The 27141-nt window shown below is 40.8% G+C and overlaps 1 protein-coding gene across 1 annotated transcript in view; it reads left to right on the top strand.

The window, feature by feature from the left end:
- Positions 1-27141, top strand: part of BMPER (BMP binding endothelial regulator) — a 448094-nt gene that overhangs the window by 269407 nt on the left and 151546 nt on the right. The window contains exons 10-12 of the mRNA XM_085607488.1: positions 4090-4194; positions 11782-11827; positions 12980-13309. Coding sequence (XP_085463614.1) covers positions 4090-4194; positions 11782-11827; positions 12980-13309 — 481 coding nt within the window. The remainder of the gene's footprint in view (positions 1-4089; positions 4195-11781; positions 11828-12979; positions 13310-27141) is intronic.

Raw genomic sequence — 27141 nt, 5'->3', positions numbered from 1 at the left:
GCTTTATGTTAGTAAAAATCTGGTTTTGTAACTCCTAATTCTTTAAATTGTAATCACAGAAACATCTTAATCTTCAATGGGGCTTTATTGGCTGGTATTCCACGCTATACATTTTTTTCGAAGTTGTTTGCATCCAATTTCACTCGTATGTGACTGTTTGCATTTACTATTTGTTACTTTTATGTATTGTTTTAAATGTACTTTGAACTACACCTTGTGGTACATCAGAAACGTTTCCGAGAAATAGAATAGATGGAGGGGCATACTGCGGTCCTTTCCTAACACAGTCATCAAACATCATGATCATATTGAGAGGAACTCATAAATATATTAATCACCTCCTAATCACTCCTTTCCTTAACCAGGGCCTCTTGAATTAAGTAGTTGGAGAGGGACAATTTATGGGGCAAGAAAAGGCAAATTATGCGGCGTAATGAGGCACATTTTCTGATAGCTTTACTTCATTATTTTGTCATTTGTATACTTTTTATCACTGTCTGGGCATAGGTTCCACCTCAGTTTAACATCCAAAATTAGCAATAAGCAACACAAAGGTGAGAAGTCCACCTCTACAAACTCCCTCCACTGCAGGCAACACGTGTCACTGCGACTTTACTAACTTTTGAACCGTTTGAGCTAGAAAACGTTTTTAGGGATAAAATGTGCTAATTATGCAGCAGGTGTATCATGTAGCAAATGTGGCAGATCCATAATTACGTGAAAAATGTAGCGGCCGCACAATCGCATAATTTCCGTGGCCCTGCCAATAACCCTGCTTAAAACACTTTTAAGTCATCACAATTATAAGGAAAGTCTAAAAAGATATGAAGCTGACTTATTGGAGGTTTCTTTACTTGCCCTTGAAAATTAGCAGGGTGAGGAGATGTTCGCCTTCTTGCCCCATTCCTATTCTCCAGGGATCTGCATAAGAGTGCGATGCACAGGAGGTATCTTGGGGAGGGATTCCATAAGGTGATGGTATTCTGCTGCTCTCAGTAGAAATATGGATGTTGGTAGACAATGATACCATGTCATTTCCCAGTGACCTGTTCACCTTTCATAAAAATATGCCTACCTGGTCTATGATCTTCAAAATCATTAGGCAGAGATAAGTACAACAACTGGGGTGACAGTTTGCAAACTTTCTAATTTATTGATTCCCGAAAATGTGTTTTAATCATAGAATCTAGCATGTTTAGTGTTCAGAAAAGTGGCACAACACATAAGTGAGAGTTAAGAATAAAGATATCAGAAGATTCCATATCACCAAGACAAAAAGGTGCAGATAGGATGAAGATTCCAGTTGCAAAAAGTGGTCACAAATTGCCTATTGACTGTCTGTAATTGGAAAGGAATTTTGCATACTGACCAGGGCGCTAATAGTTTGGGACGCAAAATTCAGAATCACAGTGGGTTGCTATCAGTATCCATGAGGTAGTTTGCAAATTTCGACTTACTGTGATTGAATGCCATCAAGGGGTTGTGGACTGCTGGGGTCATTAGACAACTACGCCTGTGACTGTATCTAAATAAAGTAAACTTAAAAAAAATGTAGACTACATTCCTAAAAGGAAACAGGGCTGCATTTAAACATCTATTTTTTAAGTCTGTTTGAAAGTTGATTGTGGTGCTCAAAGCTCTCCATGTTCCCAATCAGAGGTTTTTATTACATTCACAAAGGGAAAGGGATCTCAGCGGGACTCCATCCCATTTGCAAATGTGTTACTGCCCCAACTCTGGAGTTGGTAACCTTTCAATGTTATGGGACCAGATTTTAGTCACAAGACATTTATACATACCACAATGAATCTCTGTTTAGAAGGAAAACACTAAACATGCCCATTCCAAATAGCAAATCCTTATGTCTTTCTAGACCCATTTTACTATTCAGTAACCTGTTACTTATTCTCAAAATGGGTTTAGTGTATGCTAAAAAGCCATTTCGTGGTTTAAGCCCCGTGATTTAGTGAATGGAAGGCTTTATGACTACTACATGGCTTTGCCCATCTGTCCCAAAGTTTTCATCCCAGGACTTCCATCTGACAAATTGGTGTTTTCAAGAGTGAGAGCCCGGTCAATACATTTGATCTAAAGTAAGACTGCAGCTCTCAGAATGCACTGATTTGTTGATAGAAAGTTCTAGACCAGAAACAGGGAGCCTGATTCACAAAGCCAGTTTTGCAAATAAGTTCAATTTACATATGCAAATGACTTCATGAAAGGTGGGTTTGAAATCATACCTCCATCTATGTGTTTTATTACATCAGGGTGTAATATTACTCCTTCGGTATAACTTCCTACATGGTTATTGAGCGGGCATGTTCCAGGACTACGATACGTTGAACACGTTGGGAGCACCCACAAACTCAATAATTTGTGGGTGTTGCCAAACCTTTCAAAGACCCATGGCAACTCCAGAAATGTTTGGAGATTTACTCCTATCAAGGACAGGAACTACATGTTTTCCCAAAAAAGTATCTAGTAGGGCACACTGCAAAAACTGGTGGGGGTGCAAGAAGAGTGGTGACTTCACAGGGAAAGTAACTTTCCCAGTGAAGAAATAAAAGTGCCGTACACTAATTAAATGGCTTTCCCTAAGAGCAGTTGTACACTATTCCCAATTACCCATGCAAACTCATTTTGCTTGGTCTTAGTTCAGAACCTCTTACTGGCACAGGCTTCTTTCTAGGAGTACCCTTGGAAACCGTTTTCAATTCCTGATATTTATAAGTTTACTCTATATCCCTGCAAGGTAGTAAATCTGCAAGTGCATATTTACGAATATCTTTGAAAATCAGGCCAAATGTGTTCTGGTGACATTGACTCATCTGAAAATGAGGCTCACGAACAACTCTCAAAGTGGAGTATTACTCGAGTTGTACCTCTCGAAATCTGCCACTACAGGAACATCACACACCTGGTCATGTCCCATGAAATATAAACTTTCATTAATCACATGGCAGGACCTAGAGATAAAGGCAGTACTGTCTGTAGATTGGTGTGAAAATGCAAAGTTTGCAAAAATGCAGATGTGTTATGAAAACTGCTGTGCTTTGCAAGAAATGTATCTTTGAATTAGCGTGGGAAGTGTATCTGTCTCCCAAGCTGCCATTTTCTGTGCTTAGGTTTACAGTTCAAATCCGCTACAGCACAGTGGCAGCCAAGATTGTGTTGGGTCGAGGATAGACCATCTGGGAAGAAATTCACTGTGTCCAGAAATGATAATTATATTTTGTCATGCGGAATAATTTAAATACATTGAGATTTTAATGTGTCTAGGATATCCTGGAAATGTTTATAACATGTATTTTAATTGATAAACTAGCTTTTTAGTACAGAGCAAGGGAAAATTGGAAAGAGCGAGAGAGGTGACAGATTTTGAAAAGAGTGATGAGAGATAAACTCAGGAAAGAGTGATGATGAACGAGACAGGCGACAGACCAAGGACATAGTGAAGGGTGATAAAAATATGAAAGACAAAGATAAAAGTATGAACGACAAGATAAAAAAATACACTCAGAAAAGAGAGAAGAAAAATAAACTCTGGCAGAGTCATCTTTCTTTTCTCAAAAGCATCAAAAAATAAAAGCTGTAATGCAATTGCAGGGGCTGTGGTATAGTGGACCCTGTAAGTGCTTAAGACAGCCATGAACCAGATATACTATTGACCAGATCCCAGTGCAGATGCCATGGTTGCAGGTCATCTACACTGCGATCAGGTGACATTTTTTGCGCTATGATGGTTATATCAATAGTCAGAGCGCAGACGTTTTGGTTACAAAGATTTTCAGAAATCTTGCCTCACCAACATTCACGAGGCAGTCAGTTACCTTTCAATGCTTTGTAACTGTGTGAGTGATTGCAAAGTATTAATGAGTTTCCGTTCACTGTGGGTGGAGTTTATCCCTATTGCAATGTTTATGCATGTGCCATTTAAGAAGCGTAAAATGATCTTGTCCTCGCAGCACACCACAGCGCTGCATATACCATCAAACACTGCGGAAGAGATCCCTGTGTTGTACTGACAAAGTGCGGAAAGTGCTGTTTGAAGCCCCCACTCATGATAGTTTGTTTGTTGTGCTCTTGCAGGATGGAGAGATGTGGTCGTCCATTAACTGCACCATCTGCGCCTGCGTGAAAGGCAAGACAGAATGTCGCAAGAAGCAGTGCATTCCGGTCAGCAGCTGCCCTCAAGTGAGTTCCTGTTCGCATTGGCTTGCTCTCTGGAGGTCTAATCTGACACGGCTAGTCAATGAGCTTCTACGCCTGTGACCTTTTGACCAATTTCGTACACTGCAATTTTTACGGACTACAGTTATTTACATTGTAGACGCAAATGGCCAGTCGTTTTACGAATTTCTTCTTTATAAGGATATCATTCTTTTACTTAGCAGGATGGCATGTGCTGCACCAGCTCCTACCTCCAGGATTCACTATCGTCTCTTGAGGGGAGGGGGTAGCAGATGGGGTTCATGCCCAGCTCCAAATGTCCTGCCCCCTCCTTGGGCCTCACCACCACAGCTGTTGAATGTGCTAGGAGATGACACAGCAAATAAAACAGACTGCACCATTCCACACACAGTACTATATCTATCTATCTATCTATCTATCTATCTATCTATCTATCTATCTATCTATCTATCTATCTATCTATCTATCTATCTATCTATCTATCTATCTATCTATCTATCTATCTATCTATCTATCTATCTATCTATCTATCTATCTATCTATCTATCTATCTATCTATCTATCATCTATCTATCTATCTATCTATCTATCTATCTATCTATCTATCTATCTATCTATCTATCTATCTATCTATCTATCTATCTATCTATCTATCTATCTATCTATCTATCTATCTATCTATCTATCTATCTATCTATCTATCTATCTATCTATCTATCTATCTATCTGTCTATCTGTCTGTCTGTCTGTAATAACATGATTATTTAACTACAGGCTGTCCAACTGCAAGCCACTCTTTCGATTTACTGCCTCTTTGCCAATGCAACTGACCTCTTCGGAATAGTAAAAATAAAGTAATTATTTTATAGTGGGGTCTTTTATTGTCTTAGTTCTCTATGGTCAGTCAGTACATCAAGCTTTGCATGCCAGTACGGTGTCAGCAGTGGAAGGTCTGCGAGGACCTATGTGCAGAATGCACATCACTGAGCAACCGGAGCACGTGCTGTATGGAGAGCTGCGAGTCCAGTTATCCTGCACTTCAATGTCCAAAACCTGGCATCAGGAGACATCTGAGCACCTGGCAAATACTACACCCCAGGCAGTTGGTATTTATCAGGTCTGTAATGTGTATCCAAACTATAATTCAGCCTTTAATCCATCAAAAAGTCCACATTAAAGAGCTGGGAGGGGAGAACAAGGAAGCATCAGGGGATAGAAAGTGAGGAAGGAGCGTAGCAAGTTGAAAGAACATCAACAAAAGACTTTTTACTGCACTGGCTGATGAAGTAGCACCGCATTAATGAGTAGGCAAATTTAGGCAGCAGCCATGACGTAGGTTATGGAAGAGAGTAGAAGTTAAAACAGAGCTGGCAGTGCCCCCATAGACATCAGGAATAAAGAACCTGCAGTCACCTACATGGGAATGAGAGAAAAAGATGTAGAGACAGATTGAGAGAGAGAGGGAGAGACAGAGCGAGAGAGAGAGAAGGAGAGCAAGAGAGAGAGACAGATTGAATAAGGGTGTGCATGCATGCATGTCTTGTTTGTCTGTCTATCGGTGCATGCCATTGGATAACAATCAAGAGGGTCTTTTGGAAGAATCCTAGGTCAAGGAGAGTTCCAGGGGAGTAGAGGACTGATACCTGCTCTCTCTCTGACAGAGTCTGCCCTCCGACCTCAGCCAGCTACATCTGTCCTTGATAAATACATTAACCTGCGGTGGTGATCAGTTTAGGAGTGAATAGGCAGGTGTTAGCACTTTGTTCTATCAAGTTGATGTGTAAAATAAATGCACATTTATTAATCCAAATATGCATTCATTAGAGTAAATATTCATTTATTTAGACTCAATATGTTCCGGATAGTTAATGAAGTGCACTTTGCACTGGCCTTATTCAGAAATGTCCATTCCATTCTGGCTGAGGAGTAATAAATGCTGCAGAACTTGAACCAATAGAGTTTCTTGTAGCACCACACACGCACACACACGCACACACACGCACACACACACACGCACAGACAAACACGCACACACATGCATGCACACGCACGCGCACACACACATACAGACAGACACACACAGATATAAAATCCTTATTTAGATTTTGGCGGCTGGTCTGTTGGTCCACCAAGGCAGCGGAGGGGTTTACTCGGTTGCCCTTGTGAAAGACCAACCATTATATTTAGAGATCTCCGGGAGGCAGATGTAGCTCTCCATGCCTTCAGCGAAGCTGTCTTTGTGGTGGCTATGCTGTAGGCACTGAAAGTTTGGTGAGCATCAGCCACGTTGAATAAGGCTGCTCAGCAAACATTTTTTTTCTTAGAAAAGAAAATTCGACATTTTGACAGTTTCTCACAGCATGTGGGGGTGGGGGTGGTTATTTTGCTGTCCTGCTCCGGATCTCCAGGCCTTCCCTAAAAGGGGGGACAGTCTGAGGTACTTTGACCAATGGGCAAATGTCAGTTGGGCCAGCAGTGAAAGTTGGAAACTTGGTGGTTCCCCCAATTCTACAAAGAGTGGGCAGAGCACAAGTTTGAGGTACAGGATAGTCCTCCACAATTCTGTGGTGCTCCCTGTTTTCAAACTCTAAATAAAGTCTATAGTAACATAACTATATGTGGCTGCATATGTAGAGGATAAATGACAGGTAACTGTGTTTCATAGCTCTATAATGCAGTTGTGGGGTTCTGATGACATGATAATTAGCCCTAAATCTAACATCTTGAAAATGTTCCCATTATTACAATAACATTTGAAGTTATTTTAGATTGCAATCTTTTTGGAAGAGTAAAATGTATATTATAATCAGCACTATATAATCATTTTATATAGTTCACAATACGACACTATTTTTATGGCTTCAAGTCGGTTGAAATATGTAAAGCACAATGGTAAAGTCATTTAAACAAATCATGGCAAATAAGTGACATAATTCTTACATGTTAGAGTTTGTGTCAGATTTTTCTGCCTCTTTGAAGTTCAAAAGTTATGCAGGCCGACTGTTTTTTAGAGCACTGATACACCAATGCTCCATTACAAAAGTGAGGTTTCAAATTTAGCCCACAGCTGAACAACAGTGCCAATGCAGGCACCCATTGCACCATGGTGTAATGGTGCCTGTGTTGTAGGCAGGATTGCTTTTGTGCAGTAAGGGACGTCGTCCTGCACAAACAAAATCCATAGAGGCGTATTCTTGTTTCTATGTATGCTACAAATTGCAGCACACATAGAAAGAGGATAAAACTAGGAGAAATAAAGATATTTCTCTTAGTTAAGCCTCACCTGGTGAGGTGTATCTTTTTGGCGCATTCCCAGGTTTCGCAAATCTGGGAATGCATCACAAACTATGGGACTTGCACAGGAACACCCGACGCAATGCCCATGAAACGCCTCCCTTGCCCAGAGTAACGCAACATAGCGATTTGCGCTGAGTTGCATTACTCCATATTTATGAAGCCATTTGAAGCCAGGCATAGTGGCTTTGCGTGGCTTCATAAATATGACTTGGAGCTTTGCGTTGTGCTTGTACCACTTTGCATAAATATGCCCCTAAATTCACTAATGTCATAAATTTCACTTGTATAGTAATATTTTTGTGGTCCAGGTCTGCATGTCTCCCTTTTCAAAGATTACCAATCTTTCCATTGCCAGACACAACCTTCTCTTATTTGTCCGTCCCGTTAAGGGCCGGAGTGGGAACAGAATCTGGCCCTGGCAAACCGCTCGGCCGGACCCCTTGGGAGGGATGGGGGGGTGCGGCCGAGCTGTTTGTTAGGGCCGGTTTCGGCTGATTTTGTTACAGGGGGCTGGTTTTGCCAACCCCCGGTAACAAAAATGGCCCCCCAGGGGCCGAAAACCTGCCCCCACCCTGGCAGCCCCCCGGGGAAACGCCCAATGCCCGCTACAGCCAGTCCGGCCCTGGTCCCGATCCCCTAACCTCTGTGTCTCTCACTACCTCACTGCCTCTCTCTCTCATTATATTTTTTTATAGTATTTCTGGTTGTAGACCTATAAATAACTCTTTCCCAGCCCTTTGTTTACCATGCCAATAATGCTGGTTTATTGCTCTTACAATTGGTACATGACAGTGGTTAGTTAGTGGCTATTCAGAGCCTTTGGCAATGGATAGCTGCAGGTTTTCTGCGAACATGAATCTTTAGAAATTCAGTTTTCTCCACCAGTAACAGTAACATTCAGAGAGTTTGAACAGGCTATAAATTTACTCATATGCCTTTTCCCACTTCTAGTGTAGACAGCCTTTAATTTCGAAAACATCTGTCCTTTATTACAAGTTAAAAATTGCTGTTTTTACTCGAGTGCCATATGCGGCACAACAAACAACAGCTGTTGCACAACCAAAGTAAGACCTAATTAGTACTGCCTTCAAAATCCTGAGAAGTAAAACTGCAAACCTCATAAAAGCATAAACTCGAAAGCAGCCTGATTAAAAATATTCGCTGAGAAAAATGGAACCATCACTATTCCTTGCCCTGGGGCAACAATACCCACTAGTAGCTTTTGCAACACATGAGTTATAATGGCCTTCATTAGTCTGTGGGAGTAGAGAGAAACGTGCCAGCATGGAGATCAAGCCCCCATGCTGTGGGTTGCACCCTCTGCTCATCTCTAGGTAATGGATCTTACTTGCCTACTGGTAAGGAACCAGACATGGAGACTGACCAATCCCGCCCTTGTAGTGTGTACCCCAGCAAGAGCAGTAATCTCCTTTTCTCATCCTATCGCATAACAAGACACCAAGTCACATCTGGCAGAAAGCCCTCACACCAGCACTTTGCTACAGCAAACATTCCACTGAAAGTGACAACACAGCCCAGTCCCACCAAACTTAGAGTAGCAGATAACTGGATATATCACGTAGTTCCCAAATTCAATATGCAAAATATATCCTTCTCCCCAAACATGAACTAGTGCTTATAGTAGAGGCTGAAATTGGAGTAATCAGAAAATGAAGTGAGTATGTGTGAATGCTCTGGTCTATCTGAATCTACTTTCACACCCATTAACTCACGTATACTTTAGTTCTTATTGGCAATGTCAGTTTGTTAGTTATGTTTAGTTTAGTGTATTTGTATAGCGCACTACTCACCTAGGTGTATAGCCTGGCACTGAAGAAGGAGCTGTATGGGCTGAGCCAGGGCCGGGCTAGGAGGTGAGCCAGGTCTTCAGCTTCTTGTGGAATTCAGGAACTGGTAAGGCACCTCTGTTGTGCAGGGGCAGGTCATTCCAGGCTTTAGGTGCAAAGTTGGAGAAGGCACGACCACTGGATCTGGTTCTGTGTATGCAGTGGGTGTGTTCAAGTAGGAGTTCCGCTGTGTGGAACTGTTTGCTAGGATTTTGTGGAAGTTTATACCATTGTTGAAGTAGATAGGGGCAATGTTGTGTAAGGCCTTATATGTGTGTGTGTGAGGACTTTAAAGAGTGCTAGTTTGTGGATTGGGTGCCAGTGGACCGCTTTTGGGTGCAGGGGGATGTGAGTGCAGGGTAGGAGGCTGAGGGTGAGCCTGGCTGCTGAGTTTTGTAATGTCTGGAGTCTTCTTCTCTCCATTTCATTCCTTGCCTCTCCTCTCAATCACCTCATCAACAAATAGGATGCTGTAGAGGGCCTTAGGCATAGACAACATTTAGGTGCCCCTTGTGACCTCTGGCCACAGAGGTGGCAAAAGCAGTGCAAGCACAAGGGGCAGCTTGCTCTTTTTGTTGTTGGCTCTCAGCTTTTCTGACTTACTGCCCATTTTTGTTAGCTACACTAGTAGTGGAGCAGCTGGAGCAGGAACTAGGCTTTTGATAGAAGCTAAGGTAAAAAAGCAAGGATTTTAAATGTATGTTGTGTGCGTCATTTTGGGTGAGAGTTTGTGTGAGAAAATGTATGTGTGAGCGTGCATATCTCTATGCTTGAGCATGTATGTGAGTGAAACTGAGTGGGTGATAGTCAGTATCATAGAGTTAGTGAGAATGAGTAAGATTGAGTGAGAGTGGATGAAAGAGAAGGAATGAGCAAGAATGAGGTAGTGTTAGACAGGGAGTCAGAATGAGTAAGAGTGAGCAACAGTGAGTGAGTGTAACTGTGAGTGGGAATAAGGAAGAGTAAAAGTGAGTGCAAGTGATTGTGAGTAAGTGGTAGCGTATGACTGAGCGAGACTAAAAGTTAATGTAATTGGCACTTATGGCAAAATACTGGCATTAGTATGCTGCAGGCAATTGTTAGCATGACCGGCACTGTCACAAAATATATGCACTGGCAAAATGGAGACATTTCTTGGTATACTATAGACCAGTGGTAAAATGCTAGTCCTGGGATATAGAGGTAATTCCTGGCAAATGAGGCAATGTGGCAACACTTTGCCATTGGTGTGGTGGTGTAATTTGTTACATAAGGGCATCCATGGAATATGAAGGGGGCCCATGACAAGATGCTGGCCCTGGAATAATGGAGATAAATTTTGACATATGTGGTAGCCAGACCATATTTTTATAAAAAATGGGATCAAATCTCGAGGAGCGCCCAGTTTCATTGGCTCTGCACACCATGAAAGAACTTGAATATTTAATAAGATCCCATTCAGAACCTTTGACATTTTAGCAAATGTTAAATACTCCGGTTTTTTTCTAAATGTTATCGCTGAAGAACCTCTTTGAACCCTCGTAGAAGAGGTCTGGCTCATTGTTCCACTTGTTCACTGCAAATCAGGGAAATTATTATCCCCGCCATTTTCAAACATTATGGTAGAATCCAAATAAATGTGGTATTTAAAATAGATATTTGTGTGTATTGTGTTATTATTTTAATCCTGCAGTAATTATTGAACTTCAGCATTGTCAGTTATTGTGGTGTCATCAGGGCGAAGGTCATCTGACATCACTTTCTGGGAAAAGTTGGGTGTCATTGATCATATGATGTAACTTCATGTGACGTCATCAAGTTCAAGGGGTGTGTGATGTCACTTTTGCTACTCCTGGAATTTTGGTGAATCGACGTCCATGGCCCTAGGATTACCCATATGATGTCATTGAGTTCAAGGGATTCATTTGAAATGTCTTCAGTGCCTGCTATTTAAGTGAATCAATGTCCATTCCTGTTCTCCTCTCCTCAGAGACTTGATACTTGTCAATCAATTGGAGGTGGGGCTTTATTCCTATTGATTTTACATACTTCCTATTCTGTGACAGCTAACTTCTTATTACTTTTTACACATCCAGCCCACACTCTTTCTAAGATTTCGATTGCTCGGGGGATGCTATTGGTCTTCTGTATGAGTTGAATATCTCTGGAAAGCTCTTTGTGGGTGCAGTAACTACTGTGTAGAATGGTGATGAGTGTGCCGATGGCTGTGCACGTTACACCTGAACTTAGAGCTCTTGATTTTTAAGTTAGATTGATTACACTGCTGCTTTGACTTTTATTCACTTGTAAAAGGTTTAGATAAACTGAGTTTCTTTGATTCATGTGGAACCTCTAAATCTGCTCTGAAATATAGTGAGTTATTCTAGATGTCCATTAAAAACCCTTATTGCTTAAAACAAACAAAGAGCTTTAGTATTAAATGCATGCTTTATTTTTTTCCCATCAGGGTAAAATTCTGAATCGGAAAGGATGCTGTCCTATTTGCACTGAAAGTGAGTATATGTGTTGCCTTAACCTATTCTATTGCTAAGCTTTTCAGGTCCCTTTTTGAGGATGCCGACATGGCTGCAACCCTATATACTATATTACAAATTCATCTACCTTTATCCTTAAATTAGTTGAGTGGAAAAACCCACACTCTACTAGGTTCTACAATCATCTCAGAAACATTGCGCATAATGTTGCTAGAACGTTGGCATTAATGGCCTTGCATTTTAAAACTGCATTATGTTATAGATTTTCTGACTTCAATTACACCTGTCCTGGGCACTTTCCCTCACTCAATCACAATCATATCAACCAATACCTCTTCCTGTTTCTGACTTCAACTTCCCTTCTTATTCCCCAAGAACACAGTGGTGGTAGTTTTTAAAAGATTGCATAAGTATTTATCTACAGAAGAACACTGCATTAAAAAGAATATTAGAACATTAAGAACAAATGCACCTACTCTACTAACATTTAATACTGACAAAAAATATATAAAGGCAATTTAATTAGAAGTATAAAAGGTTTATAACTGTAGTGAAAATAACATAGTTCTTTAACTTTCCCCACCGGAGTCAAATATATTACTTTTTCAAACTATGTGAAATCAATACACTAAGTATATAAAATTATCAAAGGTTGAAAAATCATAAATCATTCAAAAGAGAAAAAAATTAGATCCAATTCACTGCTTTCATTATAGACACCTTCATTCAGGGCTTCAGCTATCACATTGCGCAATATGTTTATATTGCTTTTCTCTTGTTCTCAACACAATATTGAGAAACTTTTCAAATTTGCAGTAATTATCGGCATACTGGGATGTAGGAAGAATGCAGCACCAGTATTGATTTACAATAGTTATACAAGCGTGTTCGTGCTCCTATATTGCCACAAGAAGAGAGAAAATATGCTATATTGAATATGATGCCCAACCATGGGGTCTGAATACGGTCAACGAGTAAACTATGTTTTCTAATTGTGAAGGAAAGGTACCATCTCAGAGTTACTTTTTAAAAGTTGAGTTCTTGCTGGAACACTGACCATGTTGCAAGGACTTTGATGAAAGAACTGTATGTGATTTTTTGAACCAGTAGTGCTTCTCTTGTTCTATAGAACCAGTCTTGATGCCGCTTTTCTTTCCTACTTGTCTGCAGAGCCTGGAGTTTGCACTGTTTTTGGAGACCCACACTACAACACTTTTGACGGAAGGACTTTTAACTTTCAGGGAACATGTCAGTATGTTTTGACAAAAGACTGCTCCTCCTCTACCTCAACCTTTCAGGTCCTGGTAAAGAACGATGCCCGAAGGACCCGCTCCTTTTCCTGGACCAAGTCGGTGGATCTCGTGATGGGGGAGAGCAGCATCAGCCTCCACCAGCATCTTACTGTGAAGCTGAATGGAACTCGCATTGCTCTGCCATATGAAACTCCTCTGTTTCAGGTCGACTTGGATGGCTATCTGATCAAAGTGATAACTAAAGCGGGTAAGGCACAACAGATTGTTAACGAGTCAAAGCTGTTTTGTAACTTCTGCTAATTCTGCTAATTATAGATTATCTTTCCTATGCTATTGTTATTTCCCTATTTGATGCTCATCTGGCACTCTTAAAATGCTCATTTCTTAAACGTTTATCTGTAGCACAAACATCAACTGTCAGTTCTACAGTCATTGTACTTGTAAATAGTGTTACTTCCAGTTTAAATTTAAGTACAGCCACATGATCTTACTTATGTGTCAAACTGAGAATAAATTAAACAGTTTCTCTTGGCAGTAAATATTTGAAAGTAGAGTTTGTGAGACCCAATGGGCCAATCCACAAACATATTGCTTTGAGTAGGTGTGACTTACTCTTCTAGTATTCCTGATTTATTCCTGACTTCTAAACGTAAGGGAGGAGTACGCTTTGCTTACGTCTAGAATTTAATAGTAAGCCTCAAGTACTATGAGAGTAAGTCAGAGAAAATTTTTTGTGAACTGGGCCAGATGTGTATAGGCTTCTCACAAGCATCTATAACTTACTTCACTTAAGAATTTAAGAAAAACGAAAATTCAACTCAACTGTCGCCTGAAGTCAGCTTATGTGAAGTTCGCTGTCCATGGCATAGACATGTCAATCTGGCAAGGTACATTAGGATACTTTTAGATCGTCCCCAAGAAAAGAATCTTCATGCTCAGGTTATGTGAAATTCCTTTGAACATCATAACTAAAACTTGAATTGTCTAAAGCCTTTTGTGCCATGTTTCTCAAATGGTGGTGACCATGTTCAAAATTTCCTATGTCCATACAATTTTCATATTAGCCACCCAATCGTATTACTCAGTGCTTACTTCCATTTGCTTAACAGCGATAATAATAGCAATATTAATAAAAATGGCGATGACGATGATGATAATAATAATAATAATAATAACATTTGTTTAAAAATATATATATAGTGCACTGCACAATATAAGCTCAAATTCCTACAGATACTAAGAAAGGACATTACTGTGACCAACTTCAGACATCGACTCTAAACAGTTTCTCAATACCACAGACTGACTGAAATGTTGAGTAAACTGTGCAAGATTTTTGCCATTGCCTTCTAAGATGTCCAACATATTTTTACAATAAGTTGTCTTATAACCTGTGCTGCCTTCTCAGAATTGCCTATAAACAACTGTGATAAACCTGGAAAGTTGATAAGAAAAATGGATATGTTGCTGGGTGCATTGATTGGCCACTGGTCTAGTAAACTTCTCCCATAGTTTCAGTACCTTTTAAGTAACACACTTTAAATTACTTGTAGTCCTATTTCTCACAGCCTTATATGGAATATTCCAGGCCACCAACAGTGCCAGGTACTCTTTAATATCAAACAAAGAGAAAGTTGATGCCACAATTACAAACCTTTTAAGCCAATATCATTGTGAGAGCCTGCGGAACAGTTGTGGCATAAGTTAACTCTATCTACCACAAAGCATACCCACACTTCTGCCAATAAGAATAGTGCCCCAGTTGTGTGGCTGGAACAATTACCTGAGACAAGAATGGACCAAACCAGAAAACATAGGAAGACCACATTGAATTAATATGGCCCAGTTTTCATCTTATCTTGTCATGGGCGACAGGTCCAGCCACATAATTGTGGTTTTATTATTATTATTGTCGTGAGAAGTGTAGGGACATTGGGTGATTGTAATTTTGTCGATCCCCCAAGATTTCAAAATTTCTCATCTCAGAAATATTCAGAAAATACGTAAAATTAGCTAATGTTTGAGGTTTGCAGAGCATTCTGCATAACAAAACCGAGTGGAATTTATACAAGTCACACAAACCTGGACTTTCCTGGCTATCTAAGTTTCAGAAATGTCTAGGTTTATTTGATCTCCCTGGGAGGTGACTGAGCCCGGACCCATGTACTACAACTGCCTATGTCATCCAAATGGTCAATTTTCATGCAGAAAATTTGATGTCTCCACTTTGTGTTTTGGAGCCTGTAATGTCGTAGGCAATAGTCCCAGCCAATATGGTGGACTTCCGTTTTATATCAGAGGAAGTGTGGAAATGCTTGGTGGTAGGAGTTTTGTGGATCGCTGCAAATTCCAGATTCTTCTTTCACAGAAATGTGAGGACAATTAATGATTTTGGAAAAAGTTTGAGGTCAGCAGGGCATTCTGCATAACAAAATAGAGTGGGATCCATTCAATTCACACCACAGTGACCGTTTCTGGATGTCTAGTTTTTAGAAATGTCTGTTTCTAGTAGGTGTCTCATGTTGGTAGCTGAGCCCGGGCACCCAAATATCGCAGTTATCCATATCACAAGAATGTGTTATTATGCAAGGCAAAAATATTTATGTATCAATGTTACATTCTGGCGCCTTTCCTGCTGCAGGGCTAGGTCTAGCCACACAAGTGTGATACTGTTTTTATCATTATTAGTTTGGGAACAAAGATTAGTAGCATGTTTGCTATTATCACTGATTTCTCACCATCTTTGGCATCTAAATTTGAGCCAGTGTGCAAGAAAGCACACATTTTGAAAAAGTACCTCTGTATCACAAGATAGTATGAGTGACCCTAAATTGCGAGCTGTACAAATAATCATTATTCAAAAACTTAAGCATATTTAAAAAATGTATAGGTTTCATTTATGCTCTTTTGTCATTCATTTAATTTTACTATTGGAATTGCTGCATGGTCGCTACACTACGAAATATCATTATGAGCTGCAGTCCATTTGTTGTCTGTGGGTATCGTCTGTTTTTGGACAACCAACAAACACTATATATTTGTACAATCAGATTGGTCTGATGGACGTAATGATGCATTACCTTGGAACTTGGGAATTCTTCCTAATCATTTTTATTATTTTTGTATAGTAATAATTAATTTCTTTGTGAAAATAGCGAGGTATCTACACAAATGATCCCTTTCTGAGTTCAGAATTTGCCTATTTTTTTTAGAAATGTATGGCTTACTAGGCTCACCAAGAGGTTTTACACCTTTTTTAATCACAAGCAGAAAGTAGGTAGAACCATTATCATATAAAAAATTGGCTACTGCTTGCAAAAATGTATCTTTCTCTTTTTTTACAACACTGCATGTTCCTTAAAGCTGAGAGGAAGGTGATCTCAGCACAGCAAAAATTTCTTGGAAGTGGTAAATAGAAGATGCAAATTTGGCCTTAAAATATTTTCTAGAAAAAAGTTATGAAGGCTTAAGCGTGAAGTGACACAAACATCAAAAAAGGGCTCAGAACTTGGGGGTGGTGGGGTTGCAATGTGAACGTGTATCAGCATAGGTACATTCGGTACCACCCTGGAAGTACCTATCTGCAACAGAGTACCTTTGGCTTGTTTTGGAAGTGAACCACTCAATCTGTGAGTGCCCACTATTGAGGAGTCATCTGAGATAATGTTGAATATCTTTGGCTTTGTCTCAAACCCTCACTGCTTTGGGAGCTGAAACCGTAGACCACTGGATGAAATGAAATGTCAAAGTGCAGTCAAAGTGCATGAATATGATATTAGGCTTTGAGCTGGTTCATGACATCTAGTCGCCTTTTGTGACAAGCCATGCATCATATCACATATAATTTTCAAAGTTATGTAAAATCATCAAATCAATTCTCTGTGACGTTACTGCAATTTTACACTCATGGTGAGTACGCTGGGAGTTTAAGCCTTTACTTGCTGTTGTTTGGACGATTTTTTTTTATTTAGTTGGAACGTATTCTAGTGAAGGCCTGCCTGACACATGAGGCTAAGCTAAAGAGCTACTCTATAACAAACTTGGCGACTATAAAGCATGGTCTACACGATTAAGGCACATCTTGAAACACACTACCAGTTGTGCCAACAATGCGGCATTGGCAGGCCTCATTTTCAAGTTCCATGCTGAGAACATCTGGAAATGTTCTTTGAGCAACTCAGGAGTGAACAAGCACATAGGTTTTCTGTATCCGGCTGAAAAATACTTTAATTATTCAAGTGCTAACCCTCTGGCTTGCACTTGTTTTGATAAACCGATTTGGGACCACAATATCCTGCTTGTACGTAAACACCCCGTGAAAGCTGAGAAGTGTCCCAAAAGGAAATGTCAAATGCATTGTGAGCCAGGGAGATCCCTGTTGTCTCGTGGTGTAATGTTTCCAAGAAAATAATATTTACTGTTCGAGTAATTAAAAAGCGTGTAAGAGTGACGAGCCACATTTCTCAATCTCAACTCGCTCAGATTACAGGCACAAGGAAAAACTGTTTTCAAGCATTGAATCCCATACAAGCAAGTCGGCAGTGGGCGCTGGACCGGTAAACAAAGGCATACTAAGAAGAGAAAAAAAAGCAAAGTTCTAATTTCATACTCTATCTTAAAAATGATGTTTTTGATGGGATGCTGAACTAATTTTGACCAAACTAGCATATTCAGAAAAAAATTAAAAACGGGGGCAAAAAGTGTGTTCAAAACTCATTTGAGAGGTAAGCAAGGGAATTAATTACTTTGAGGAGAAAATGCCTCTTTTGACACTCCAGCCTGGCTCCTGCACAATATTTTCAAGACAAAATAGTCCCTTGCAAACAAAACAAGTGTGAGAAATTTCATGCTGGCCTAATTTTTGATATTTTGTGTAATTTAGTAATTTACCTAATGGAGAATTGAGCAAATTGCTAGGAACAGAACCCTTTGCACTGGCCTACAGAAAAAAGATGAAAGGGAAAAAGTGGGAGGAGGCTTGCAGCGAGGACCTGAGAAAGGGAAAATAAATAATCTCATAGTGGGGGCTGGCTTCTGAGCATAGCAGTTCCGCCACCCCAAACATTCAGTAATAGTACGGCGGTTCAGAGTGGTAGGATGAAAACAAGTGAATGGTATAGTAACTGTCCCCGGATAATAGGTGGGTTGAACCTGTGGTATAATGCACAAGGAGAACACTGGTATACTGGGTGACAGAGCGCAGTAGACTGCATGCAGGGGTGGATAGGATTTGAGATCCCGAGCCGTTTCAGCTCAAGAGCTGCCATTTCTTATAGACATATGTGATTTCTTGTTTTGTGTTGTATTGCAGCGTTTTTATAGCACTTACTTACCCCTATGTTGGGTGCCTGAAGAGTTTGCCCACATAGAATGAAAACAAAGGCAACATCCTTCCAACTACACACCCTACAGGATGTAGCGTGCATACATCATGTAGGGGGTGTGGTTGGAAGGATGTTGCCTTTGTTTTGATTTTATGTGAGAAGTGTTTCCATTTCATGTGAAAAAGGGGTCGCAACAAGAAGCAGTGATGTGGATGATAAAGTGTTACGGGACACAAGGTGTAGCAGTGTGGTGGATGATGAAGTGTCCGAGTCAGATGCGCAGTTATATGGTTTTCAGTAAGCTGGTAGCTTTGAACAGCTCTTCAGGTCCCTTTATGGCATTTCTTAGGATATACTCTGCTTAGCTTGCTGCAGAGGAGTTGGGTACTGCTCCTGATACTGGGCTATTGGTATTTGTGATTATTACTTCACAGCTGTCATTACTTTTAGTCTCTTTTGTTTGATATATGTTAGTGTAAAATAAGTTGCTTGGGAGCCCAGCAACTCTTTTAGGCACGTTGAGGAGGTTTCGCTCTTGGGGCAATATGGAGCTTGTATTAAAACATTTGACGGAGGTCCTTTCAACAACCCCCTTTCCACTAAAGGCAGATTGATAGCTGAGATTTTATATCACAGCCCTAAATCTCACTTATTGGTGCTTTGCATCCTTGTAAAACTTAAATTAAAACATCTGATATCACTGGATAAAAATGGCATGCACATTATCGTGGGCTTCCGACAAGTACGCTGTTGCGTTCATCAATAGTAGACAACCCCAAATGACGGCAGACTAGTATTGGCAGCACATCTTCTGTAAGTGAAACGCCAGAACATCATGGAAGAGCGACTCTCTTTGGAATCAGACAGAATTACAGGATGCAAATTGTGAGATGGCTTTTCAAAGTTCCACTTACGCCCTGAGTAAACTCCTTTATCTTTTTACACAGTGCATTTTTAGAACTGAACTTCGCCCATTTCCCTTAATATACCCTTCGAAAACATGTTTGAAATGCAAACTAAGAAGGGACCTACTAAAGGATAATTTGCACACTTTTGTGGGAGGAACATAGACATTGGAATGCTGACTTTGATTTAAGATCAGGTGGTCATGAAACCAGAAGAGGTGCAAAAGTAAAAACAAGGTTCTTCACAGAAAGGGAGGCAAGCCACCTTCCTTCCAACAGGATTGGAGGAGGCAAAGTGAACAAAACAATTGCAATACATTTGCAACATACACAGATCAATATTTGTGATGGAGACTTGCTCATGTTGATGGAATTGCAATATTGAGGGACAGATTAGAAGGTCTTTATTTATTTATCAAGTTGCCACACACCTGTCCCACTGACATATACTGTATACAAAATAAAGAATAAATGATGTAGAATCCAAGGGAAAAGTGAGAGACATGCCTGACCAATTTGCACATTGATAGTAAAGAGAAATAGAAGGACCTAGTACAAACCACATCGAAATCAGTGCATTCTGGTCTCCCTACCTGAAGTTTTGCTCAGCTCAATTTCCCCCCTCTGAGTTTACATTTAAAGCAACACCACAAACTGCAAACCTATTTACCCACCCTTATACACCAAATGTGCTGTTTAGACCTTTTCCAAACATTTGTGCTAGTTGCGAGAGTGTGTTTTAAGGCTGGTGGAAGGAATTGCCACATGCCTGAGTATCTTTGTGTTTATTTTTAATGCACCATTTCTCAGTCACACAACCATACCGCACCTAGGGCCTCATGTAGGTAGCCAAATACCGGTCGGTAACGGCCGATTTTCGGTAATTATACCGTTACCGACCGGTATTTTGGCTATTGGTATGTAGGGGGTCAATTTCTGAAATCGGAATTTACCGAATCGGTAAAACTACCGAATCGGTAAAATTACCGAATCGGTAACGTTACCGATGTGGTAATTTTACCGATTCGGTAATTTTATCGAATCGGTAAATTCCGATTTCAGAAATGATATGTAGGGGGAGTGTGTGTGTGTGTTTAGGAGTCGGTATTTACCACCAACTTATAGTTGGTGGTAAATAATTAATGTATGTGTGTATGCATTTTGAAGCGCGTAGCAGTGTGCAATGTGGCATACATACATGCCCTTAGGGCATGTATGTGTGCCACATGTGCACACATGGCCGAATCAGGGGTGCAACAGGGTGTCAATGTGACACCCTGCCACCCTTGCATTTTCTCCACCATTACCGAATCGGTATTTACCGATTCGGTAATGAGGCATACCTTCCCCTCAATGGGAAGGTATGCCTCATTAACGAATCGGTAAATACCGATTCGGTAATTACCGAATTGTAACGAATCGGTAAAAAATACCGACTCATTACCTACATACGAGTTACCACTTCTAAAATACCGATTCGGTAACGTTCGGTATTTTAGAAGTGGTAACTGGTATGCTACCTACATGAGGCCCCTAGACAGGTATATTAGCAAGACCACTGCACAAAAAAGGAAATTGAACAGCAGGAAGTCTATATATATGGTAACACAGGTGAAGGATTAATGAGGAAATGTAGACATTTCAGACTGTGGCTAAGAGAGGAACCTTCCAAATGCGGAAATGAATTAAAGGGAACCTGGAAACGGATACATGTGAGGTAGTAGAGGAGGACTTTGAGTAAACAGGAAAGAGAGCCATTGAAAAAATAGATATCAGCAAAAAGGGGTTGGGAAGGTGAGCATGAGCTCCCAGTAATCATCCCTAGTCTTTCAATCAAGGCAGAGGATGTCTTAGAGAAAGACACAGAAGAAGTAGCTGATATTGGACCGCTGCGTCATTTGAACAAATGCCGTTTGCCATCCTTCAATGTGGAAGCAACTTTCTTTATGATTCTATTTTACCTACAAAAAACATATCTTGAAATTATCGTCCCTCAATTAGCGTATGTAAAACATCATTTAATAATAAGGAATGTAATTTTCGATATAAAATCACTACACTGTAAATATTAACAAGATGTTTGTTTCAAGTAGATCTCACTAAAACCAGTGGGAACACATATTCTGGTAAACTTAACTCAATTATCACTTGATATTTGTAATGTGGAGAAGTCTGGCAGCTTTTACGAAGAAGTAAATACAGCATACAATTGTCATGTTTCCTTTTGATATGCAGGAAAGATGAAACCTGCTGGGTTCTTATATTTCCTAAAAATTATTTCTATTCTAATTTTGCAAGCTTTTATTCCTTACACCATATGTTGGGACCGAAAAGTCCTCTGCAGGATAAAGACGTGTACCCCTTCCCTTAGAGCCCAACTGCACTGTTGTCTGGATCCCGAATTCCGATTTCTTGTCATAGGCAATCCCAGATCATGCATGTGTGCTGTGACACACGCCTGACTCACATATTGCAGTCTTGTTGGACCAAGAGGGATGCCAAAGCACTACCATCATAGTGGTGGGAGGCTACCACCTTCACTAGGCAATAGGCAGCACAAGCACAGTGGGGGCAGCATACTGTGTAATGTTCATTAGTAGTGAACAGGATCTTTTTACCTTGCGTTACTTAAATGAGGCTTATACGCTCACTTGCCTTTTTAAAAGTTCCAATGCTCTGTGCTTAACTCACCCTACGCCTGCATAAGGTAGATGTGATGTGCTGCTCAGTGCAGGAGTAGAGACTCTGCATGGCCATATGGGTGCGTTGGAAGGGTACAATACAGGGCTAGAGCAGTGCTGTGTAGTGAATATGAGAGTGTATGTATTCCTTTGAGGAATACACGGCATGGAAGATGTAGTGCTGTGCAGTATGTGTGCAATGAGAGCATGCCCTGGATCTTTGTGTACTTGCATGAAGCACAATACATGAAGGTTTAAGTGTTGTGCAGTGCACACATGGTGAGTGTGTGTGCTGGCAGTGTGCTTGTTTGTAGCTAACACACCCTGGGTAAGATAGAAAAAGCTTCAGTGCTGAAAAATGCATGCAGATTGAGTGTGTACTGAATACATGTGTACATGTAATGCTAAAATGAATGGACATACTAGTGCTGGACAGTAAGTGTGCTGTAAATGTACACTAAGCCAGTGTACCTGCAATGGTACATTATATGGAGAACCCTGGGTTCAATTTCAGGAAGAGGCCTTCCTGGTGAAGAAATGAGGAGGCGAGGATTCTCCCCAGACAGATTTGAGTATTGCTACATTCCTGTGAGCTGGGAGGGACACACACTGGAGAGAAGGGAGATACTTGCTTTGCACTTCAAGAGGTTTCTCTTTGATTCAGTGATAGATCGCAAAGAAGGGGCCTGGACACATCTAAGGAAAAGAGATGGGCCTGATAAGGGAATCATAAAGCATAGGGGTGAGAGCCTGGGATTAACCTTCTGGTGCACACATCACTGTGGCTAACATCAAGGTGTTAACTCTGGTCACTCCCATGAATTGTGTTGTGGGTCAGTCGGCTTTGGAGTCATGCATGCTGTGACAGACATCTTTCATGAGGAAAGAAGAAAGAAAAAAGTGTCCAATTCAAAAGAAGCAGATCCCCAACATACAAATTCAAAGACTCATACTCTTAAGTCACATTTGGTGTCTGGAAAAGGAATATAAGAAGGGGAGGTTGAGTGCCCAAAAGTGTGTCATCTGCCAAGCAGCCAGACGGGATTTGTGTGAGAAAAGGAAGATATTCAAGACTTCTACCAGTGACCAGGACCGGGGGCCATGGCCTTCTAGTCTCCTTGCTGTGTGAGGGGATATTACCCAGGGAAACCAAGACCTTAAGGCCTGAAGCACTAGTGCCTGCCTGCTTGCAAAGACCAATGTGCTCTGTGAGGAAGAGGAAAGCATTAGAGAGAGCGAAATCCAGTGGAAAGCCCTACTGTGAGCTGTGAGGATTCAGCTGTGCACTGATCAGGTCCTAGCCCATGTGTAGGATTACTTTCAGTGATCCCCGTGTTCCAAGAGAGGGCTGCCGTTTAGTGTGTGAGGGATCGAGCGCTATGCGGAGGGTGCCTAGCCCAAACAGCCTTGTTGCAGTGACCCTGTATACCAGAGGGGGGCTACTGGTGAAGCAGTTGTGTGCCCAACATGCCAGAGCATGTAAGCGGCAATGCCGCATGCCAAAAGGGGACACTTTGGTGTGGATGATTGCACCTGAGGAGTCTACGATGCATCCGAAGAGACCATGGCAACCCTGTGTGCCGAAGGGGCTGCCAAGACCAAATCACCAAAGACTTCGGGCCATCGACTGGTATGGGAGTGAGGCTGCAACCAGCGGGTCTAGCCACACTGAGAGATCTGCCCTGACACAGAGGAGGAGGACGCAGCCTCCTGGGTCTCCAGTCAGAAGTCGAAGGATTGAATTCCCCTGGCTGGAGAGAACTTGACTTACCATTCCGCTGTGAGCTGGAAGCTGGTCTGATCACTGGGGAGAGCCAGGCGTGCCACTCTTTGAGAGTGAACCTGGGCCCGCCTGATGCTGCAGTGTTTACTGAGAGCAGCCCTACTGCTCCGAGCAAGATCTGATCTTGCGAACATGCTTGCTGAGGGCACCCGCTGTAACGCCAAATGTTTTCATGCTGCAGGACCAGGTACATCTTCAACTAGGGCCTATGGTCCTCAGGGGATTCACTGGTGAAAGTGCTGCGACATCATAGACATTATTTACTAAAATCCTAAAGCTTCTAAGGGAACTCTTGAGTACGGCCTAATCAGTACATTCTGTGGATGCGGCCACCAGTGAATGGGAAATAACTCTAAATACTTTATACGAAGGAGGGTGGGACAGGGATTTGCAAGAAACTACTAGAGCCCTGACCTCAAGGAGAATTGTGTTGTTTCATTTGAATGCTGCATTTCTTTGCATGTGTAGGGTTAGAAATAAAAAACACTTTTTTTTAAATAAAAACAAGTATTTGGCTGGGCAGTGAATTTTTAGCCTGTGCTCTTTTCACTTTCAGATATGAGTTGTGTTCACTGACCTGTATCTACAACACCTCCCCCCACCGGGATCCTTGGCTGCTTAACCACAACTACCACTGAGAGTCAAGTGCATAAGGGGTACTTGGCCTTGTTGAGCAGGATCCATAGTATTTTAGGCCCCAGGACATCAGGAGTAAAAGATCTCAGCCAACACGGTTGGGCGCAGTAACCATTGCGTGTCCCATGGCCCTCTGAAAGGGGTTCTGGCACCATTGTTGCTAGTAGCCTATACATTTCTTTGTGGCCACAGTGGCTCAGCATTCATGGACATGATGTTCACAGGTGCAGGAACATGTGCTTATGCTTCATATGCTTCTTACACTTGTTACGCTTCTTACACTTTTTACACAAAATTCATGAAATTAAGCTGCATAATTGCATCACATTTGTGACAAAATTATAGTGCGGTTACAACGAGAAAGGCTAGAATGCAAACTACTGTTGCTCACATCACTTGTGCTTTTAGCCCTATTCTTTATTGTGAAATGTGTTCTCTCGTCTAAAATGGACGAGAGTGCTAGAGTGAGAATCAATTTCAATATTATAGTTTATCGTCCCACACACAGAGCTGATCCTGGCTCCCTTTTTTTTTAATCTTTTCTTTAGAATGGAGGTTCTTCTTTCATCTTCTTCCACTCTAAGAACATGTGTGATGGATCTTGGCCACTGTGTTTGAGAAACAGAAGCTAGTCATCACATAAATCATAATCACAAATCCTAATGCTAAGTTTAGTCAATAATGAAATTTTGTATTAGTTTCAAGAGTTTTATTTTCATTAAAAGTTTAGCAAGATCTCTTTCTCTTTACTGGATTAGTTCAATATCTCATTAAATTAATAGAATTGGTAAAAGGTATTGTTAGATCACAACCATATTCTTAAACTAAGCATCATGCGTGTTCCATAATGAAAAGAATCCCTATTCTAAGAATGGGGCGAATATGGTGTTAGTCAGAACTCATAAAGAGTTCAGTTCCCAGAGGAGTGAGACAGAGCATAAAGCTCAAATTCATTCAATCAGTATCAGCAGAACTGTTTGCAAAACTCATTGGAATCTCAAGCAAATAAAGAAAAAATAATCCTGCAATAGCAGTAGCAAACCCTAATCAGCAATAAGTTAAAAAAGGATATAAGTCTGCTTTCTACGATCAGCATGAAGCCTTCAGCATTCAGCCTCAGGAGCAGGTATGGAAGAGGAGAAAAACATCTGGAAAAGGTATCTGGAAAGAGGCATAATCTAGTCTAGGAACATGCACTAATATAAAGAGTAAAAATGAAACGTTGCAGTCCATGTTGCCTCTTCTTCTCCTCCCATCCAATCAGCTTTCAGGATTCTTCTGAGAACACAATCTCCTCTTTCTTTTCCACGTATTGAACAATGAACCACAGGCAATTATGAAGTGTGAAACAATATTTGCAGTTGTGACTACGTACGAGGACTTTTGGTTTAGACCTTCTTTCCCCGTAACATGAATACATTTTTAACCTCCTAATAAAATAAATTGTATGTTAGCTGTACAATGAACTATAAAAAAAAAACATTAACTATAATGAGAAATTATTCAGCATCACATCCTTCGTTATAATTCGAGGAATTTCAAAATGTTATTATTAATCAGAAACATTTTGCAGAGTTATGTGAAGCTTTTCACTAAATGGCACAGTCATAGAAAGGTCAACTTTTAAACAGTTTTCATGCTGATTTCAGCATTTCTCTCTTGAGTCATTTATGAAGCAAAGCTGCTTTTCAACATTTTGTAGCCTAACACCAATAAGTAATAAGTATGACTACTTACAATTTTTTTGTACATTTTTAAATAAACATGAATTTGGTTCAATATAAATTGCACAATAATTCACTCATCCATACGGCCACTCTCATAATCACTCACTCTCACATACAGTCACTTATATACTCCAACATTCACATATACTGCCTTACACATTTTCAGTTACTCACCCATATACTACTGAGACATCCATTTACTCAACGACAGAGCCATATGCACACTCACTCACCCATAAAGCCCCTCAGAGATGTACTCTTGAACCCATACATCTAGTGGATCACCCACTCACACATCCATTCAGGGAGTCACACACCCCACCATCCACCCACACAGTCATTCAAGCACCCATACAGGTAATCAGACAACCAATCAATAACCCATATAGACACTCATGTAGCTACTCACAACCCATACAGCCACTTACACAGCAACTGACAGACTGATACAGACATTCACCACACAGATTAGTCACTCTCCCATACATTCACTGCGACGTGTATAATTTCTCAGTGTGTAAATAGAAAAATAAATATATATATATATATATATATTCAACACCAAAAGAAGCTCCTTCTGGTTGCTGGGACCCAAGGGAGTTGGCGCACACGCCGGCGGAGCACACCGGAAATCCAATATTCCAAACAGTTCAAGTAACGTGCGCTCTCAGGAACAAAGAATCCAACAGACGTAGCGGTAAAACAGGTGTTTATTCACAACGCGTTTCGACTCTGACAAGTCTTGATCACGTGATCAAGACTTGTCAGAGTCGAAACGCGTTGTGAATAAACACCCGTTTTACCGCTACGTCTGTTGGATTCTTTGTTCCTGAGAGCGCACGTTACTTGAACTGTTTGGAATATATATATATATATATATATATATATATATATATATATCATCAAAAAGTTGCCCAAATTGAGAGCGCGCCAAAGAAACAGCAGGACTCCGCTTTATTTTTCACATCGTCCTTTATTGTGGCAATCAGCAGGTAGCATCTCGTTCGTTTTTAGAAAGCCCTA

Source organism: Triturus cristatus, chromosome 5_2 (assembly GCF_964204655.1).
Source record: "Triturus cristatus chromosome 5_2, aTriCri1.1, whole genome shotgun sequence".
Taxonomy (NCBI): domain Eukaryota; kingdom Metazoa; phylum Chordata; class Amphibia; order Caudata; family Salamandridae; genus Triturus; species Triturus cristatus.
This window is presented reverse-complemented; position numbering and strand designations above follow the sequence as displayed.